The sequence below is a fragment of the Lipophrys pholis genome (genome assembly GCF_963383615.2).
Source record: "Lipophrys pholis genome assembly, chromosome: 15".
In the NCBI taxonomy this organism is placed as follows: Eukaryota; Metazoa; Chordata; class Actinopteri; order Blenniiformes; family Blenniidae; genus Lipophrys; species Lipophrys pholis.
Window position 1 is genome coordinate 27904906 of NC_137642.1, and position 15637 is coordinate 27920542.

At 47.1% G+C, this 15637-nt stretch overlaps 1 protein-coding gene across 2 annotated transcripts in view; it reads left to right on the top strand.

Moving 5' to 3' along the window:
• The window catches only part of slc30a6 (solute carrier family 30 member 6), a 47668-nt gene that overhangs the window by 1557 nt on the left and 30474 nt on the right, over positions 1–15637 (top strand). The window contains exons 2-5 of one of the 2 annotated variants that reach the window (XM_080482365.1): positions 91–336; positions 2375–2421; positions 4368–4454; positions 10009–10093. In XM_080482365.1, the coding sequence (XP_080338491.1) occupies positions 159–336; positions 2375–2421; positions 4368–4454; positions 10009–10093 (397 nt within the window). In that variant the 5' untranslated portion in view covers positions 91–158. Of the gene's footprint in view, positions 1–90; positions 337–2338; positions 2422–4367; positions 4455–10008; positions 10094–15637 lie in introns of those variants that run through there. The other variant, XM_080482364.1, reaches the window with a different exon arrangement.

The window sequence follows — 15637 nt, forward strand, 5'->3', positions numbered from 1 at the left end:
GAGCCTCCTCACCGGGTCCCAGTAGTGTAGATCTAAATATCTTATGGATGGTCTCTTTACTCTTCGGATTCACTCACCGATGATTTATAGATCGATGAGACTGCGCATGCGCCGAGCAGCGTCTCTTCACCGGCGCTGACGGGAAGCGGTTGCCCACCATGGACGGAATGATGTCCACGTCCTCCGGACTCTCCTACCACCATGTCGGGGACTACTACCCCAGAAAGCTCGGGCCGAAGCCCGACGTGGTGCCGTCCGGGGTGACTGAGAGGAAGGTGGTCCCGCTGGACAAACCCGACATGGTGTCTGTGGACGTGCTCAACCTGAAGGAAGCAGGTTTGTGATGCTAACAGGCTAACAGAGCTAACAGCTCAGGATATTAATGGTTCGTTCTGTGGTTTATCTTCCATAACGACAGTTTATCGTCCAGCATTGAATCGAAAGTCCCTTTTTAATTCAGATTGAGTGGATGTATTCGTGGCCTTTTACTGTTTGCTGAGCGGCTTGTTGATGTTTGTGTGTCCGGCTAATCCAGCTAGCAGTTAGCCTCCTCAACGTGAGAAAACTCTAAAGTTTTACTTCTTATCTTCTGGATTTTAGAACATCTGCTCTGTTTGAAGGATGGGATTAAAAGTCCCGATAACATATTACTGAATTATGAGCTGGAAGTTTTTGAAATAGCCTCAAACTGTTTATTATTCAGTGTCAGTTTGTCTGAGTAACGATACACAAAGATTAAGATTAAATAAAAGAATAAATCATAGAATTAAAATAGATTTTGACTGTTTCTAATATTGCATTGTCATTAAGTTGTGACACTTTTAAGGATTTCAGATTTCGATCAATGACGCCCACAGTGTGACTGTTTAGTGTGATAACTTGAGTTTTGTTTCACCGTGTTGACATATTTGTTTCACAATCATCAGACAGAAAATGCAGACAAACACTGCTGCTTCTTAAACCCCGTAACACACTGGTCATCAAGATCAGCGTGAGAAGAAGATTGGGAGTCAAAGAGCACAAACACAGAGGCCGTTCACACAACGACGTTTCAAGTGAAAATGCGTCATTTTTCGTTTCTGAAAAGTTTTGCATTTACACAGCAACGTTTTGAAAATGATGTCGGTTTACATGGAAACGGTAGAAACACTGAACAGGATGCAGTTCGCATGTTGGGCCACTAGGTGGTGGTGGTGGTGTTGTTTTGTAAATGACATTTGAACAATATTTCCTCCGTGGTGTCATGACTCCCAAGTCCATATTCTCCTGGGACTTGGGAGTTTTATTTTGACAGTCACCTTAATAATCCAAGTTGGTGCTTTCAGTACTAAAATTAACAACAGCGCCAACTAGTGGACCGGCAACAAATGGACATCTTTTTCAGGATGTCCATTTGTGTCCATTGTTTAACAACGGTCTTCAAGCTTTCTCATATGATTGTGAAGAGAATGTGGATTTTATTTCCAGTCGGGTAAGACGAGATATCTGGTTCTGGTTCTGGTTCTGGGCAGGGCTGGGCGATATAGCCTAAAAATAAAATCTATGATTTATTCACAAAAAATGTGATTTACGATTTATTAATTTTTTCTCCCTACTCCTAAAGAAAACAAAAAGTACAAATGACACAGACGTCTCAAAACAAGTTTTGATTTTTATTTCATCTAACTTAACCAAATGAACCCCTATGTACCTCCTGGACTCAAACCGTCAGCGGTTCTGTTGTTAAAAAAAAAAGGAACAATTCTGCAGTTTGAAAGGAGACAGAATTATTAACGTTCACATTTAACAGCTGCAGCATTTTCAAAAACTTGAACGAGGAATTCTGTCAACACGTCTTAACCTGAAGACGTGTTGAGGCTGGTTGCTTCTGTTGTTGCTTCAGATGAACTTTGCTGCGTTGATCACTCGTTGCACGTCTGTCGCCACAAACCAATTCCGGAAAAACTGACGATACTATTCCTGTTTTTGGGAATAAATGTCTCGCTCTCGTTAGCGGTAGCCATCTTGTTGCTGTGTTTATTTCTGTGAGGGAAACGAGGAGGAGGAGGAGGAGGAGGAGGAGGAGGAGGAGGAGGAGGAGGCGGCTACGGAAGCTCGCAGGTGAAAAAGTGTGCGCCGTAGCAAGAGAAGAAAAAAAATAAATCGTATTTTTTTTTAAATCGTCCACAACAAAAAAACTTGAATCAATCTAAAAAAATGGATATATGGGCCAACCCTCTGCGCGAGGCAGCGTCCTTCCTCCTGAGGAGTATCGGCCGCCGTACGAGGAGAAGCCAGTTGTGTTTTTTGTGTTCGGTGATTGATCTGATGGTTTTGATTATTGGTGTCTGTCCTGTAGTGATGGACATCCATACTTTGTCCTCTCTCCCTGCAGACGTCCCCCTGCACCGGAAGAAGCTGGAGCACGACACCTACGTCCTGGTGAGTGTGGTCAGACAGTGGAACCAGTGAGCCCGTCCTCTCCTGTGTTGTTCTGAAGAGAAGTTTGTTCAACACTCATCCTCACTCAGATCACCTTTAAAAGTTCCTCTCCCAGAATCCAGACCAGAAAAATGACCAATTTAGGGTCCAGTTTGAGTTGTTGATCTCTAATGTTGTCAAAACCTTCCTGAAGGAAATTCCTCATCACACTCGGCCCGTGGTCACTGGCCGTGGTGTGCAGGCGAGTTAGCAGCGTTGCCGCCGTCTCCATGAAGATGGCGCCAGAGCATTTCCAGAAGTCTTGTTTCCGCTCGTTCACACGGCAATGGAGCCTCAGGGTGCTTCCTCATAGTCCTTTCTATTTCCGATGATTTTTACTCTTCAAACACACGAGGAAGTTCGACTTCAGGATTTGTCATCTTGTTGCAATATATGAAGCCACCAGCAGGTGTCAGTGTTGTCCACAGATCTTCTGAATGGCTCTGATGGTCTGTGGTTCAGGTCCTCTGTTCGTTTAAGGAGCCTTTCACATTGGATGGCTACTCCACGTCTGCCCGCGATATATTCTCCAACTTTTTCTTTCTGCGTCTGCTTCTTCTGATTCGCGGGGTTAGCTGTTTGTTTACTACCCAGAATGCATTGCACATGCCACGTCTCCCCGTCCTCTCACCCCACTCGCTAGAAAGATCTCTTGTGAAGGAACCACTTCCTCGCTACTCCACGTCTGTGCACGAGACATTTTCCAGGACAAAACAAATGTTACGGGACTCCCGCTTTTTATTTCGCGTCTTTTTCAGATTCGCGCTCCACGTCACGTCCCCTCAACCCTCTGCCCCGCCCGCTCAAAAGTCCATTTCAAAGAGGGCCGACACCGGTGTTTTGAAGGGGAAAAATCTGGAACCGAGTTCAGGGTGCGTTCACATTCCCCAAACGAAACGAACTTTCCCAGAAAGTCCCTCTGGTCCATCGAACAGGGGAATGTGAACGGGCCCTAAAATAGATAGTTTGCAACTGACGTCAGATTTCCCATGATCCTCTCCGGTTCGCTTGGGTCCACCATCTTTATTGTATACAGCTGCATAAGAACATATCTTCGTATCGGATTCATGTGATTTTTTCCAAAATTTATCAAGGATTGAACATTCCAGATAAAGTTAGGTATCGTGGTAAGATAGAGGAGTGTGGTGGGGTTGACCCCTACAGCAATTTGTTAAAATTTGAGGACGATGTATGTACTATGTAGGCACAACGTCTGTGTAAAGTAGTCCACAGCTTCTCGCCTCACAGCCAGAAGATCCCAGTTTGAAAAAAATGGTTCTAGTGCAAATCCCGGCAGGAGCCGTTCTGTGTGGAGTCTTCATGTTCTCTCCGCGTGCTGGTTTTCCTCCGGTACTCCGGTTTATTCCGATAGTCAAAACAACCTGCACCGTAACTTCCTGAGCTACACCCCCCGGCCTCCATCACCTCCCAGAGCGCTGCGCTGTGTGGCTGCTGAAGACGGTCCATTTGGTGAAGAAATTTCCCGTCGGAGAACTAATGAGGGACTTTTAATAAATGAACTCTGTCGTCAATGTGCACCATGTCTGCTCCAACGAGCCGACAGCATAGACATATGCTGGTAGATCGTTCACTATATGTGTAGAGCCTTCAGTCTACACCGTGTAGTAAACGATCTATAAGAGTATGTCTACAATCTTTTAGAAGTCTACTACTGTAAGTCTATGTATTAGATCATTCTGTGTTGAAAGGCACCAACACATTATGAAATGAAATATTTTGCGCCTTCCTCAACAGTTGCCGGTGTGTTGTGAATAAAAGCTGTCATAAAAGATGGCGGACAGACACTCGCGGATCAGAGAGGATCATGGGAAATTTGTGACGTCAGTGCAAACGATCTATAAACTCAGAAGGTTTTGTGATTTATCTGGAAGTGTTGTGTGTTTCAGGGAACGATTCACCCGTTCAGGAGGACGCACCGATCCTTGACCGGGAAACTCCTGCAGGAGTTCAGACTGGTCTCGTCAGACAGGCGGGTGAGTGACACACTGCTCCTTCACCATCATCATCATCATCACCACCACCACCACCACCTGGACAATCTCTTCACTTCATAATCCCGTTATGCTGTAAACTGGTTACACGTCTTCATACTCAAACACCTCCACTAATCCGGCTTCCTGGAAAGCCCCCGTGTTCCTGTGAGACTCTCAATTGACCTCACACACATTTCATTTCTTACACCACACACACACCAGATCCTCATGTTCTCAAACTGTCAGAACGCGGCAAGTCTTTACGTGGAGATAACTTTCAAACGATAACAATTCCAGAAGCTAGAAACTCCCCCGAAGCCCCCTGCTGGTGGACTGTGGTACTGCGGGTTATTGAGCAGGTGTTCCTAATGTTGTGGCCGACTGTATCCGGCTAGAAAACACAGAAGTCAAGTGTTAATGTCCAGAAGGTCCCAAAAGTCAGTTTAGCAACAGCTTTTAAAAGCAGCGTGGAGCTAATTTAGTCCTGTTTGAAGGAAACCTGAACACAGGTCACCTTTTTCAAACCAAGTTAAATCTGGTTGAAACCTGCTTCAGAGTTGATCAACACCCAGAATGAAATCCACTCCAATGAGTCCACAGATGTAGAGACGATGTTCTGTCACTGATTATTTAGAATCGAACTCCTGATTCCTCAGCAGCTGCAGCTCAAGGCCTTGAAAACCTGGAACGAACACACACACACACACACAGTTTGTCCTGATTCTTCCTCACGAAAGAGAGTGTGAGTCTGGTGACCTCAACTGAACAGGGACAGATGTGCTGCTCCAAAATACTTCCAAACAATGCAGCCAGGTGTGTGTGTGTTTGTGTGTTTGTGTGTTTGTGTGTGTGTGTGTGTGTGTGTGTGTGTGTGTGTGTGTGTGCGTGTGTGTGTGTGTGTGTATTGTACTATAATCCACTCTGAGCAGCCGGCGGGGGGTCCGGCCTCCCCGTTGAGCCTCAGATTGGATTACACGGTGTCGCCCTCGGATTAGACACCAAACAGCCCAAACCGATGAAAGTGGAGACGCGTTTCCTCGACTCGTTTCCTCGACTCGTTTCCTCGACTCCTTTCCTCGACTCGTTTCCTCGACTCGTTTCCTCGACTCGTCTCAAAACGACGCACCGACTGTCCCATCCGAGCGACCCGCTGTGACCCGCTGCTGCCGTCCCACACAGGAAGTTTCAGCACACACAGACACTGACTGACACAGATGCCACTATATCCACAACATCTCCTACTCCTCCGAACGCAAAGTTTTCAGCTTCTGATGAAGACGCCGTCGTCTTCATCAGCCTCTCTGAGCTCCTCTGCTGCCGAACGGAGCTCCAGAACATTCTGGAACGCAGCCCAGAGGCTCCGGGAGGCTTCACGCCAGGTTCTGACGCTACAGGAGAGGACCCGGTCCAAGAACAGGATACATCCTTTAGGTTTTGTCTTGATTTTGTTTTGTACTTCAGTGCAATTCCGTTTTATTCTGAAGCACCAAATGAAACAGTTCAAGGTGCTTTTAACCAACAATTCCACATGAGCAGGAGACGACGGTGGAAAGGAAAAACCTGCAGAACCAGAGTCAGGTGGAGACGTTCAGGTGCTGAAGGAGATAAAAGGACAGACGCATTGTGGGTCGGGATTCGAACCCTGGTTCAGGACGGGGGGTAGAAATCCTCTAGTTAAGTCAACAGACATGAATTCACTTGCTGGGCGTCGGGAAGCTCGGATCACAAAACCCCCAGAATCCTTTTGGTCACAATTCTGAAACTCAAATCAGGATTTCACTTTTATGTTCAGAATCCCGAGTTAGTTTTTTTATTAAGTTCTGACATTAAATTCAGATTTTTCTCCTGGAATTCTGACCCTGACGTGTTCGAGCTCCAGCACGCTGGAGAATGACGGAACAGACCCGGATCCTCGGGATCTTTTTTTTTTTTAACGTCGTGTGTCACTTTGTACAGTTCGTGTTTGTCGCGTCATCGGCCTCACGGAGCGTCCTGAGAAGACAGGGCGTGCGTCAGGAGAAGGAAGGACGTGGCTGCGGGACAGCACATCGTCATGTACTCTGCAATGTCCCTCGACCATGCTCACAGACCTCCCCCCCGCCTCCTCTCCCCTCTCTCCCCGCCGCCGCCTCATTATGTAAGTAGGTTTATTTTGAGTGGAGAACACAGACACCCCGGAGACAAGGAGGCCGCCGGCTGCAGGCAGCAGACGAGGAGCAGCAGAGGACGTGTTTTGGGTGGAAAGCGCCTCTAAATGGGCGCCGGGCCGGACGGCGGCGAGTTGCGGGTTTCCGCCCTGTACACACTGTACTCCGAGGCCAGTCTGAGTCACCGCGACACACTTTCCCCTGCGCCGTCGGACGATGGGATCAGGGGCGCTTCCCAACCTGAGGTCTGAGTCCCCGACCGTGGGCGCTGGAGACGACGAGGCGGGCCGCTCAGGCGCTGCCGTTAAAATCCGAGCCCCAGAATGAAACATTCATGTGTAGTGAATACTTTAACTCCACCCAGTGGCGGGCAGGAGTTTGCTCGACGTGTCTTAATGTGAAGAACGAGAGGAAGATGAGAGGATCTGTGAGCGGCAGAAAGTGACAGATGACACGCTTCCTTCACATTTTCAAAAAGACAAAAATGAAATGAGTAAAAAGTCTGGACACCTAACGTAGCTAGAACCTCATAGAACCTCATAGAACCGACATGGAAACGACCACAGCTGGTAAACGTCAGGAGTCTTTCAGCTGTTTGAAGGATCTTTGCACATTTCTCTCCGACTAAAGTCTTCCAGTTCTCTGACATTCCTGACGTCGATCCACAGATTTTCAATGACAAACCTCCAGCTTGAGCCTCTTCAGGTCGGCCATCGTGGATTAGGACGTGTGTTTAGGATCATTATCCATCCTCTTCCATGTTTACAGGTGGCGTTACGTTTGCTCCCAGAACTTGTTGGAATTGAATTGAATCCATTCTTCTCTCCACCGTTGGGAAACACGAGGGATGGATCCCCATGCTTTACAGTTAGAATAGTCTTCTCATCAGTTTCTCTCTGCTTTGCTTTCTAAACAGACTTTTACTGAACCTCATTAGTCCACAGGACCAAGAAGCAGAAATGTGATCATTTCAGATGCTGAACTTCGTGAGGTTTTCTTCTGTTGGCTCTGCAGGAGTCCCAGAACAAATGACCACCACGTTACCACTTGTTTCTCCAGCAGTTCTCTCTGATGATCGTCTTGACCTCCTCGGTTCCTGTTTCTTCATGACATTTCAACCAGGACTGGACCATATGGCCTTTTATTAATATCTCCATATTCTTAGGCCATATCATGACATACATCTTGATATTTTGCCTTAAATCAACACTTGATGCATCAGTCACACTCGTACGATGATTCTCTGTCTACGTTAAAACACTACATTAATATATGCTCAGATTTAACTTGGATGCAATAAGGAGGAAAACAGTATTTACGAAACGGCACAAACATGAAATTGTCATGTTTTTCTTTTCTTCTCTCACTTGAATAAACGACTCGGGTCCAGTTTCTCTGCAGAATGTTTGCCACCGGGCAGATTCTGTCTTTGGTCCAGTGAGTTGATGAGTTTCCTGAATCGGGACTTTGGCTTCTCGGTTGTTGTGGAACCGGCAGGAGACGTTGACGCCGTGGAGGATTTTTAAACGTGATACAAATTTGTTGTTCTGCTTCCTTCTGGTGGCGACGCCGCTGCGGCTTGTTTTACACTGTTAGTTCAACGTCTCCCTTCTTGAATCCAAACTGCCGCCATACGATGGATCCCTGCTCTTCCTCTTTGGAATCAACTCGTCTTCTTCCATCTTCCTGGTCCGCTCACACATTCTGCTCCCCGCGAGCTCGCTGCTAAGCTAGGCTGTAGGACGAAGCTCTGGCCAGAGGACGGGACGTCTGGAGGAGCGCTCCTTTGGTCTCCGAGAGCCTGATGGCTGCAGCGTGACGCTCAAGGTGTTACTGCGATCTTAACCCGATCCCCGCTCTCCAGGCCTCGCGCTAACGCTAGCTTTAAGGCTAACTCATTTAGCGGCTTAATTAGCGGTCCTCTGTTTGTGACTCCAAGCTCTGCAGCGTTTATTTGCTAGCGACCACAGCTGAAACGGACACTGGACACACTTTAGTCTGCGCTGATCCCTGATGCTCTCTACACTGCAGGCACCCCCGCCCCCCACCCCCCACATACCGCCAGGCGGCGCCGCAGACGGCCAGACGGGGGCAGCAGAGCGCTGCGCTGCGGCGGGCGTGCATGATGAGCGAGGGGGTGGTGTTTGGGGCCAAGTGCTGTCTCCATGTTTGCACACACTCCCACATGCGCGCGCACGCTCTGCCGTGCACGCACGCACACAGTGGCTGGCGAGCGCTGTCACCAGACGCCCCGGTGCTGTCATAACACAGCACACCACAGTAATTGTAGATTTCACAGCACTCGGTGCTCCCACCACAGCATATGACTCCAACATGAAGTGACAGCCCGCCGTGCACACACACACTCTCTCTCCCTGCTTCTGTTCGCTCCGAGACACACACACACACACACACACACACACACACACACACACTGCTCTGGGCAGGTTTAGATTTTCCTCTTTTCCTTTTTTTTTTTCTTTCAAAATTCCCTCCTGCTTCATTGAAGATTCTGCTGAATTCACATCCAGGCAGTAAAATGAGAGCCAAGCTGAAGTTACACACACACACACACACACACACACACACACTCTCCTTGTTCATTTTGTTTCCCCCACACCGTCTGCCGTGTTTCTACATGATGTCTGCGGCGGCTCAGAGTGACGACCACAGGACGGGTCACCTTCGTCTCATGAAAAAGCTCCGGGTGAGAACGTGGACACCGCAGAACAAGAGAACGAGACCCGGCATCGGTTTTCTTCCAAACCTCAACCGGGCACAAAACACTGACCACCGCCTCTTCCTGTCCAAACACACTGCGCCGCCCCGTCTCGCTCCCAGAACACTCCTCAGGGTCCGGATCCCTCAACAAGTCAGACCCAGCAGATTCAAGCTTTTTGTAAAAAAAAAAAAAACCAACACATTTTTAGTAACTCCTGAGTGTTGGTCTGTGTGTGACCAGCAGGAGGCCCCAACACACACACACACACACACACACACACACACTGGGTGGATAATGTGTTGGTCTCTAGATGAACACACAATATAAGCTTTACGTTGTCGTTTTACTTCCTGGATAATAGTGGAGAACATCTCAAGATCCTCCAATGTCCCACTGAGCAATTCACAGATGTTCTACAGATGTGAGGAGGAGAACAGTGTGTGTACCTGCAGTAGTATAGAGAGTATTTAGGACTAAACTGAGGAAATGATGAGTTCTAGTTGCTGAGAAATCCAAAGCTCCCTCAATATTTCCTCCGCCAGTAACGAGTGGAGGCCCCGGCGAGTTCCCGCCTTCAGCCGCCGTGTGGCGCTGCGATGGGCCTCGACCCGGAGGTTGAACCACTTTGTCCTCCTGTTGTCGTCCTTAAACGCTCGTTTTGTTGTGTGCTTGTTGTCGTTTTCAGTCGTGGAGGATCCTGCTGTTCGGGGCCCTCAACCTGCTGTGCACCGGCTGTCTGCTGATGTGGTGCAGCTCCACCAACAGCATGGGTACACACACACACACACACACACACACACACATACACACACACTAAAGCAGTGTGGATAGACACATGCAAGCTGACATGCAGACTGACTGACGCACACGCCGTGACATTCGGACGTTAACAGGCACAGATACCCGTCGACACACGCTAAACACAGATCGACAGCTACACACACACACACACACACACACACACACACACACACACACACACAGTGTGTGTTGTGCAGCAGCTCAAACAAAGGACCTGTGTTTTTTCACCGCGGGGGCTTTCAGACCAATCGTGTGTGTGTGTGTGTGTGTGTGTGTGTGTGTGTGTGTGTGTGTGTGTGTGTGTGTGTGTGTGTGTGTGTGTGTGTGTGTGTGTGTGTGTGTGTGTGTGTGTGTGTGTGTGTGTGTGTGTGTGTGTGTGTGTGTGTGTGTGTGTGTGTGTGTGTGTGTGTGTGTGTGTGTGTGTGTGTGTGTGTGTGTGTGTGTGTGTGTGTGTGTGTGTGTTTGGGGGGGGGGGGGGGGGTCACCTCAGTCAAAATATGGCACTTTAAAGGGCACGTTGAAGAAACGGAGTCCTTCACAGCGTCTCTCTTTGCCCTGCGGTGCTCCAGCACTGAGAACACATCTGTCACAATGACACAGCACACGACTGGAACAGCTGGCAGAGAAAACGGTTAATAATTACAAAAGATTATTAACGTCAATAAAAACACACGGATGTCCAAACCTGAGTTTCCTCAGTAGGTGTGACCTTCAGGTCATTCTGAAGTGCTTCTATAATGTGTTCAAGGGTTAAATCTTTTTATATGTGAAATGATAAATGTAGTTTTGATAGTTTAGATTAGGAGTGTCAAACACAAGACCCGTGGACCAAATCTGGTCTGCAAGAGGCTCCAATCCGGCCCAACCACCAAGAAAATGATAAAAAAAACCTAAAGAAAACATTGATTTTATTAACAAATTTCTTAAGAATGGCTCAGGACACTGAGACCCGAGCTGAGATGACGTGAAAGAAGGCAAACTGGCATTAACCTCAACGGCAAGGATTCATTAAAGGAGTCATCAGCTGCTAAGCTCGCGTCGGCAGTCTGCCTTAAATTGTCTTTAAATCAATTCTTAAAATCTATCAGAAAAATCAAACATGGAGCTCGTTCTGATCCGTTTTCACATGTGCGATTCTGACTGGGAGGATGGGAGCATTTTTTGTGAAAATATTGACATTTTCATCTTTAAAGTTTAACTTTATTTATATTTTATTATTTATTATTTTCCCGGGTGGCTGCTTGATAACGTGCCGGGAGTCGGTGGCCCACAGGAACCGTTTCCCTTAAATCCTCAGTTTGAAGAGTTTTCCTGCTCCTTCTTTCAGCAGACCGTCGGTACAGAAAGAAGCTAACACGAGCTGGTTACGGACGTGAGGATGCTGCACTGACTCGGTACTGCCCCCCACAGCACGGGAGTGGCGTCACTTAAGAATCACATCTCGTAATGTCGCAGAATGTTTGTATAAAGGGAATCATGTTTGATGTCAGATGTGCGGTGGAACGCTGTTTATGGTCAGCGAGGCTCGCGTCTACCGCCAACATCGAATTCTATCATCGCTCAGCAACACACACACACACACACACACACACGCACACACACACACACACGGGGTGGCGTCGGGTGTCGCTCAGACAGGAAGCAGAGAGCAGAGGTATCGAACTAACGGGGGAAGGTGACTCCACCGTCGATACTCGGCAGCAGACAGCGGCCGAGTCTCAATCCTGTCAGTCAGCTTCCTCCTGAAACTCTCTGAACTGTGTGTGTGTGTGTGTGTGTGTGTGTGTGTGTGTGTGTGTGTGTGTGTGTGTGTGTGTGTGTGTGTGTGTGTGTGTGTGTGTGTGTGTGTGTGTGTGTGTGTGTGTGTGTGTGTGTGTGTGTGTGTGTGTGTGTGTGTGTGTGTGTGTGTGTGTGTGTGTGTGTGTGTGTGTGTGTGTGTGTGTGTGTGTGTGTGTGTGTGTGTGTGTGTGTGTGTGTGTGTGTGTGTGTGTGTGTGTGTGTGTGTCAGGACCAATGACATCCTTCCATGTCCGTTGGCTAAAGACTGTGAGGATGTGGAGCTTTCAGTGTTTGTCTTCCACCTCATTAGACTGAAGACACACACACACACACCCACACACACATGAGCTGTATCAGTGTTAGACGTCCTCTCCAGCGGCGGACCCCCATCAGCGGTCCTGAACGTTTCAGGTCTCTTCCAGCTGTGTCACACCTGGTTTCAAGACCTTCTGAGCCGTTATCTGGCGCGTGGCGGTGGCACCATCATTAGATTGGGATACCGAATCTCATATACAGATAAATGATCATATTTTCACGTTTAAGCCAAATTCCTAAAAGTTTCCTCCTTTAAAAAAAACCAACAACCGGAAACCAGCTGGGAGAAGATTAATTCACAGATCCTGTGGTTTGTGTTCATCCTGCATGTCGGTCAGTTGGAAATTGCAGAAAGAGAACATGTACATCCAACGCCTCCAGAGCATCATGCCTTCACTTTCAATGAAGCAGAAGAGTCTCACACGCACACACACACACACACACACACACACACACACACACACACACACACACACACACATGCCCTCGTTGACCCCCCCCCCTTTGAGTCTAATACCATGTTCTAGAGCAACGGCTACATGGATGCAGACAAAGCCACATATGTGCCACATATATGGCGCAGAACACACACACACACACACACACACACACACACACACTGTCCCCATTAGCTCATGACTAACGGCTTAACAGACGTGCAAATACACACATTACAGCAGACACACTTATATATATGTACTGTACATTGTGGTCCCATTTTCTGCTCCTGGCCTGTTTACACACACACACACACACACACACTAGAGGCTGTATACATGCTGTACTGGACGTGGGCAGGCAGTTAGCAGTCAGTCGACCCATGAAGCTGTGGACAGAGATAATAAGGCTGCTGCTTATCCACACTCACTGTTCCTGATCTCATTTCCCTAACGTGTGTGTGTGTGTGTGTGTGTGTGTGTGTGTGTGTGTGTGTGTGTGTGTGTGTGTGTGTGTGTGTGTGTGTGTGTGTGTGTGTGTGTGTGTGTGTGTGTGTGTGTGTGTGTGTGTGTGTGTGTGTGTGTGTGTGTGTGTGTGTGTGTGTTTCTCCTCCGGCGGGCCGAGTGTCTTTGGCGCGCTTCGTGGACGTAGTTTGCGGTTGCTTTCTAAGAATCTATGTGCGTTGGAGAAGCTGACGCTAACGCTTCTGCTGTAGCTCTTTGCCACCGCTGGGACTGACGTGTTTCAGAATAACTCAGTACTTTTACTCTATTACTCCTCTACGATCGTAACTACAAAGAGCTGCTGTCTCTCACTTCCTGTTCGCTCAGCATTAACGTTACACGAGCTGCTATTTGCTGGAGACAACTGCTTCAGCTAATGCTAAGGCTAACTTGATGCTTGTGTCCCACAAGTCTGACCTCCTGTTGAGTGATGGGCTGCTTTAGCTTCAGCATTAGCAGTAGCTGCCCTGGTGTGAAGAGGATGGCTTGAGCCAACATGAATGCTAAAGTTAAAGGTTTCAGTACTCGGTGAGCGAGGTACTTTTTACAGAGTTGCTGTGTGTCTGTCTTGCTCACTGCACACACTGATAGTTATAGCATTAGCAATATCTATAGACAAACAGCCGCGTTATTGTTTACTGCTAATAAGAGGAGGACTTTCTCATTGATCCTGAGATACCCTGGTGTCAGCATTATCATTACCCTGCATTCACTGTAGCTGTGGTTAGCATTAGCATCTATCCACAATTGCTGTAGTTAGCATTAGCATTTATCCACAAGAGCTGCAGTTAGCATGCTTAAATAGTGGCTAGCTTCTTTAGCTAACAACTTTTACTTCACGTGTGTGTGTGTGTGTGTGTGTGTGTGTGTGTGTGTGTGTGTGTGTGTGTGTGTGTGTGTGTGTGTGTGTGTGTGTTTGTGTGTACACGTACGTGCTGTTTAAGCAAAGCTGTTGTTGCACTGTTGCTGAAACTCAATCTGTGTGTGTGTGTGTGTGTGTGCGTGCGGATCAATGAGACAAAGAGCTGATGTCTTTACTTTGTAAGAAGCTGAAAACTGATCTGGTGGTTAGCTGCACAATTTGATACACACACACACACACACACACACACACACACACACACACACACACACACACCTCAGTGCGTTACCTCACCTCACCTCCTCACCCTACTGCTTCCTCACAGCCGTTTAGCGTAGCGTCTAGCGTAGCGTCTAGCGTAGGGTGACCGGGTGTCAAACCTGAAGAAGGAGTTTGTGTAAAATTCCTGTGAAAACACGAAGAAGACGTCGTGTCCATGGTGGTTTTAAAGTGTGTGCTGCGGCTGCTGCTGGTAATTAATGCTTAACGCAACATGCAAGTGGATCAACAATCAGAGGTGATCAGAGTTCAGACGTGCTAAATGCTGCACAGACCTGAGAAGCAGTAAGAAACTAATCTGAATTAAAACAGTGTTCTACGTTTTGGAACGTACTTCTACTTGTCTTTGGGGGGAAAGTTCCCAGTTGCTCGTTTTGCTTCAGGATCACACCGTCTGACTCACCGGTTTGAACTGGTTTCAAACTAGTTTACAGCTGCTTTTAAACAGCTTTGAATTGGTTTCAGTCCCATTTCAAACCGCCTGAGGACTTTTGTTGCTTCAGGATGGAGCCTGAGGGGTTCTGGTTTCAGACCGGCTTCGTCCAGGATTTTGGGTAATTTCAGCCTTTTCTGACTAAAACGACACAAACTGAAGAATTGTGTGTCTGTAGATAATTTCTCTGTCGTCACAAAACATCCTTTTGACGATTTCCCTCTTAAATTCAATCCACATGCATTTGTAGGATGATTTGTGTTGATTCTCAAATTCAGACTTACTGAGTTTCAGTTGATGCACGGCAGAAACCAGGTCAAGTGTCTTCTTCCACAGACCTCGTCTTCATCAGATATTAAAGCTGTGTGTGTGTGTGTGTGTGTGTGTGTGTGTGTGTGTGTGTGTGTGTGTGTGTGTGTGTGTGTGTGTGTGTGTGTGTGTGTGTGTGTGTGTGTGTGTGTGTGTGTGTGTGTGTGACATTTTAATATTTTACTTCATATAAATGCAGTGAGAGTTTATTTTGAAAGGAAAGGCAGTTGCTTTACAACGCATCTTCATATATAATAAAAACAACAAGAAGTGCTGCAGACCACACTATTCTAACCTCCGAGCTAAAAACAGCAACAAAAAAAAAAAATGGAAAATCTAGAAATGGATAAAATAGCTTAAATACTTAAAAAGGTTAACAAGGAAAAAACTGCCAAAATGCTAAAATCACCTTAAAACAGACAAAAAACATGAAAGGTACTAATGTCACTAAAACTGTTCCAAACACTCTGAAATGCGCAGAAGATAGAAATAGTTAAAACGGCTAAAAAAATAAAAAAAATGGCCTCAAGTGGGAAAAATCTATAGAAAACAAAAAAATAATTAAATATATCTAAACTGGAGATATGAAGCAGTT